This window comes from Aptenodytes forsteri, unplaced genomic scaffold, assembly GCF_000699145.1.
Source record: "Aptenodytes forsteri isolate BGI_AS27 unplaced genomic scaffold, ASM69914v1 Scaffold208, whole genome shotgun sequence".
NCBI lineage: Eukaryota > Metazoa > Chordata > Aves > Sphenisciformes > Spheniscidae > Aptenodytes > Aptenodytes forsteri.
The window spans coordinates 585077-591301 of NW_008794963.1; the positions used below are offsets into that span (position 1 = coordinate 585077).

Here is a 6225-nt window from a genome sequence, read left to right on the forward strand (position 1 = left end):
AAATCCTTCCACTCGTTTATTTTTATTTATATATAAATAGCAAAATATATTGTTTGAATAATAATCTTTATTTCTTTATTAGTTTATTTGTAAAAGGTACATTGTAATCCTGAGCTACTGCTTTTATACATTTAGCATCATACAAAGACAGATCATTTACAGTTTGATCATTTACATTTATTGTGCTCCAAAATCCTTATCTGAATATCATTTTGTCCTAGCAGGAAGATAGATAATTTAAATTACATGTATCCCTGAAACATCCACATTAATTTACCCATCCAACCCCGTTATCTAAATTACTACAGTCGTCTAAATCACTCAGGACATTCCTTCAGAATTTAGCAAAAACTTGTTTAAAACTATAAAGATGGGCAGTGCGAGAACTGGTCCCTCAATCCTTTGTGAATACATCATTAGAAAAAGCTTTCTGTTTCCGTATTCTCTTGGCAAGTCAGTGCTAAATTGACTAGATGTACTTTGATGGAATGGTCCAAGTAATAGTTTACTCATTTTTCTTATTACAGCAGTTAACGTGAATTTACAGTGTCTCCCTTTGCAGTGACCAGTGCATAACTCTCCCAAACAGGGAAAATCTGACATGATCAGAGGAAAGTAAGAGGCAACCCATCACCATCTTATTGTCACCTACGTGACACTGAAGTATTACGAAACAAGTCATATGAAATGCTTCCCTTAGACCCTGTAAAGGAACTTGTACGAATAACCAGAGTTAAGTTCCATAATCCGAGCATGGCTTTTAGGATTTGCCAGTTAAAAAAAAACCAAAACCAAACACCTAAGTCCCAGGATCCTTGAGAAGAAAGCATTTATCCCAACCGAAATCCAATCCTGGATAAATGGAAATTTCATTGGACTACCAAAATAGCATCTCTCTACCTGAAAAATCTCAAAGCGTACAGTGTTTACAAATGTCTCTCTAGCAACAGTGCCAGTCTTTTAAAGTACCCTCATAACTTTCATTTCCTGAATAAGGTCACTATGATCTTAGGCAAAAGATACAGTAAGCAGTTCAAGCAAAATGCTTATTGCTTAGGTTTTAAAGCAAGCCACTTTAATATGATTTTAGTTAAAATGTTAAGTACAAATGTGAAGCTACTGTAGAAACACTTATAAACACTCTTGCTTTTGAATTCTTACTGATCATCTAGAAAAAATGGCTGACGGATTTTAACATAACAAAGGAAATGTGAAACTTAATACTGCCTGTTGAAATAAAATTCAACACCTATAAAGACAGTTATGAACATGTAAACACAGCTTTAGTATTCAGAGCTAGGGAATCTAGCAGCAAAACAAACTATTTGCATATTATGTAGTGCAATGAACATTTGTTCTTAGAGACCCCCAGTCTTAAAACTACTTTGAACAGAATGGAATCCTTACAGGAAAGGTTTTAAAAGTGTCCAAGATGTAATATCCAGAATTACTAGATGTTCATCAGCTATAATCTAACCATTTCTCTACGCAAAACTGTGCTCTGGATAACTGACTTTAATGGCTCCCCAGTAGCAGGCTCGAATGAGGCAGATTAAACCTAAGAGATAAGCAATAGCCCAAGAAACATATGTTGCATGAAATCGCCTGGCGAAATCTTGTGTACCAACCTAAAAAGAGAAAACAAAAGTGTCAAAAATACAGCACTACCTGCTTTTCAGGGAAGAGCAAGTTATATTAAGGAGAAGCATTTTGGCACCTTTTTCACTCTGACAAAGATAAATCAGATATTTTATTAGCTTAATTTTACACAATCATAGGATAATTGAGCTTGGAAGGGACACCAGGAGGTCTTTAGTGCCAACTTCCTGATCAAAGCAGGGTCAACTCTAAGGTCAGACCAGGTTGCTCAGGGTTTTAACCCAACTGGGCCCGAAAAAACTCCAAGGATGGAGGCTAAACAAGCCTCTGGGCACACCTCACAGTGAAACGTTTTCAGCATTTTCAAACTCAGTAAGGTTGTTCAAATAAAAAAAATCTGTCTCTCACTGTTTTTATTTCTGGCTGTCACTGTTTTTACTAGGGAAACTGGAAAATCCTTCATAACTCATTTAAGCTCACACATAAAACATTATTCAGGTTATAACACAAGTTAGAGGTATAATGAGAATCACACATGTGAATTCAACTGCAGGTATTTCCTCATATGTATTTTTCTGGGACTGCCAGGCAGAAAGTTGGCTCTAGTAACCAGTACCAGATACTTCAGAGCCAAGCAAACCAGATAGTTTTCCGAGTAATAGAGTAACAACAACGTGAGCCTTTTAATTTGTAAATAGCTTATTATCTAGTTTTACTCCTTATAGCTTGTACAAATTATAAAGGCATATACATGTTTCTAACTTCTGGAATCCCATTCCCCTGCACTGCAGTAGAACTTACATTCCTGGCTCTACAGCAATATGTATTTCTGGAAACCTGGAAGTTTTGAGAGCCCTAGCAAGAGCAAGATGTTCCAGTATTTCTACAGTGAAGTAAAACCATTTTTCATAAAACTGAAGTTTTTAGAGAGATGAAGAGTCAAATCATCATTCTAAAAGGAAGAAGAGACTCTCAAAGCACCAGAATTTTTTATTTTATTTTATTTTTTTTTTTTTTAGGAACTTTCACTTTTCTGGCTAACTCAGATGATTAAGTCCATGGTTTTAATAGAGATGATAAAAACCACGCAAACTTAGGAGGTTTTACTCAAATGCTGGGGAAAGAAGAGCTGGTCGACCAAGGGAGCTCCTTTGTACACGCACACCCCTGCACACAGTTGCAAGTGTCATATCATAGTCAATCACTCACAGTTAATCCAACTCCAATGAAGATGCATATCATTCCAATTGTAATATATGCACAGCAGCGTCTTCGTGGCAGTGCACTTCCAACAGAAGAACTGTTAGAAAATAAATGGTATTTTAAATTAAAAAAAAAAAAAGACCAAAGAAAAAATCCTACATAAATAGTAACTGTTCAGTCTAAATGGGGGCAGGGGAAAAGAATGGCAATACACATACACCATCTTAAGTTTATACAGTTGTAGGCAAAGTCTACAGTTATACCAAGCAGTAAAATACAGAGTCTACATGTTTGTTTATTGGCAAAGATTATCTAGTATATAAAAATCTAGATGCTTACAACGAAGAGAGTGGTGCCACACCTACAGTTTGAGTGTGTCTACCTCCTATATCCACAGTGCACCCAGATAATTATCTTGAATAGCCTTTGGATTGCAAAACCCAAGCTTGCTTTGCAGCTTCAACGTAGGTGCTAAGACACCCTTTAGACTTTTAATACATCAATACATGGCTTTAATACATTCGCTGCATCTAAGTAACTGGAAATCAGTTCTACCACCCCTAAATGTCATTAACAATAACAACCTGCACTATCTATTTCCTGGAATAGTTCACTCAATACTGTTGAGTGGCTAAACTCTGCCCCATTTCTTGAAGATAAAAACCCCAAACCTTTTTAGTCAAACATGAAAAATTTTTTGTGTTCAACATTTCCAATGACTGAAATTCTTTAGACGCGTTTAAGTCAGTTTTAGTAACTTCAAAAACGTGACAAGTTCTTTGTACTTTCCAATTTTCTTTTAAGAGTTCTATCACAAGTTACGTGAGCTGCACAAATCACTACTGACAACCAAGGTAAATAAGTCCCCTGGAAGTTCTGTCACTCATCATCTAGACTATGAACTCCACGACAGACAGCTTTGTCTCTACCTGCTGTGTTAAGCTAACTATTACAGTGCTTCAGTCAAATGGAATATGAATTGCAATTAAAACATTACATTCTTTACTACAGGTTAGAAAATTATTCCAGAAGCTCAGCGTTGTTTAGCAAATACATCTTGAGTCACATATTTGCAATCACATACAGCTATACTAATGAAGAAAATAGGAACATGATTTAATTCCATTGAAACACAGTGAACACGTAGGTCAATTGAAAGGACTAGAGAGGCAGAGGTGCTTTCATAAAACATGTACCATCTATCGTAGAGGTAGTTTTGAAGCATCCTGAAGCATGCTATCTAGCTAAGTACTTCATCCCATCCTGGGAGATCAACACGCCTTTGGAAATACTGGGTTGCTTGTACGCTGTGTTCAAAGATGCAAGGGAAAGTAATTTCATCTCATGAGAGTTCAACATATTCAAGATAAACATATACCAGAAGAAAGCACTGCTGAACTATTAAAGTAGTACATCTGTCATACGAATGACCAAATTTCTAGCTCCAGTTAATTAACCACATAGTAAGGCCTCATATGCTTAGCATGTGACTAGAATTTTTTAAGCATTCATCTTAGAAAGCCTTCCAATAAATTGGTTTAAGCAGCTTTACTCCAATATTACTTCTTTACAAGGAATTTCTAAAATGCTCCAAAAAAAAAAAAAACAAACAACCCAAAACCACAGTCCTCAAGCTAACACGCATACGCTGAGCTTCATCTTGCAAGGCGAGGGTTGAAGACAGTGACCACTCATAAGCCATTTGTTATACACTTTCAGAAAAGTCCCAAACCCGTTCTGCTCATTAATTTCCCAGGGGAAATTACTTCTTATCGAAAGCCTCACCACATACATTTGGGATGGGATTTGGGGGTGGGCTGTGATTAGGGTGGGAGAATTCCCAATTGGGGAAATAATGGTATCTTACCACCCCCTCACACACGTGCACACCCACACACACTCCCCAAAAGCCACCCTAAATAGTTCTACAGCCATTCCAGAAGAGGAATATGTTGTCTGATTCTAAGTTACATGAGGAAAAAAACCCAAACAAAACAGAAGTTTTATAAAAGGGGACAGGGAGGGGATGTCTCCAAAAGCTGAACTGATGAGCACTGAGCTTGCCAAACTGACCTTAGGTTCTCTCATTAGCAGGATTTCCTGGCTATGCACTCAGAAAGTTAATTCTATTACAGAGCTGGATACCTTAAGATAAGCCGGTAGAAATGTCATGTTCAATACACCTAAAACACACATGATATTTACTGTGGTGTGTATTTCACATGGAGACAAAGTTAGTTTTGGGAGAGACACCTTCACTTTCAGAGCTGACTTATGATCTTGTTTTTGTAATCATAATATTGCAGGTGCCATGTGTATTTTCCATCCGTATTTCTCTCAAGCTCTGTCCCCTCCTATCCAGTAAGAAAGGCCAGGGGAGAAACTATCATCTCAAATACCACAAAAAGGAAATGTAAGAATGCTTAATTTTAACTGCCTTTTGCTTTCCACAGAAAGCAAAGTTGAAATACATGAATATAAGTTTCTGCGGTCACATAACAGACCTGGGAATATTTAGCAATCCCAATAAATCATAATTTATTTAGAATAGAATAGACTATTTCAGTTTGAAGGGACGTACCATGATGATCTAGTCCAACTGCCTGACCAATTCAGGGCTGACCAAAAGTTAAAGCATGTTGTTAAGGGCATTGTCCAAATGCCTCTTAAACACTGACAGGCTTGGGGCATCGACCACCTCTCCAGGAAGCCTGTTCCAGTGTTTGACCACCCTCTTGGTAAAGAAATGCTTCCTCATGTCCAGTCTAAACCTCCCCTATTTTATCATCAACAGTGATATTAGCCACTAGGCCACTCTAAATAGTGACGTTTCCCTCCACCCACCCCAAATTACACATTAAACCCCCAAATTAACCTTGAATAAAGAAAGCTGAAACCTACCCCAAAACCTACCAACTGCGGCAACTTTGATGGGCACATTCAGAAATATTAGAACTGGGTCAAAGAACATTTTTAAATTGCAGAAGCAGCTGATTCCATTGTGGGACTAATGAGGGTGAACTCACTACAAAGCTATCCAGAAGGCAGCGGTTCTTTCTTTCTGAGCTGCTGCTAAGGAAGCAAAGGCACCTGCCAGACCTTTGGGCAGCAGCAGCAGATATAAAAGACACCAAAGCCAATTTAGCATCAGGTAGTAATTAGAAGAGGGGAAAACCGCCACAAGGGACAGAGACAATTAAAGTAGCACAGGAAATCTTAAAGGCGCAGGAATAAGCCGTCCCCATCTGCTGAAAGACAAGCCAGCAGGGAAGACGACCAGCCTGGCTGAACAGAGAGCTTTGGCTGGAACTCAGGAAAAAAAAAAAAGGAGAGTTTATGACCTTTGGAAGAAGGGGCAGGCAACTGAGGAGGACTACAAGGATGTTGTGAGGTTATGCAGGGAGAAAATTAGAAGGGCCAAAG

The 6225-nt window shown here is 38.0% G+C and overlaps 1 protein-coding gene across 1 annotated transcript in view; it reads right to left on the reverse strand.

The window, feature by feature from the left end:
- Positions 1 to 51: 51 nt before the first annotated feature.
- TMEM55A (transmembrane protein 55A) overlaps positions 52 to 6225 on the reverse strand; it is a 20496-nt gene continuing 14322 nt past the window's right edge. The window contains exons 5-6 of the mRNA XM_019471061.1: positions 2809 to 2899; positions 52 to 1628 (exon numbers count right to left, since the gene is read on the reverse strand). Of these exons, the coding sequence (XP_019326606.1) occupies positions 1485 to 1628; positions 2809 to 2899 (235 nt within the window). The 3' untranslated portion in view covers positions 52 to 1484. The remainder of the gene's footprint in view (positions 1629 to 2808; positions 2900 to 6225) is intronic.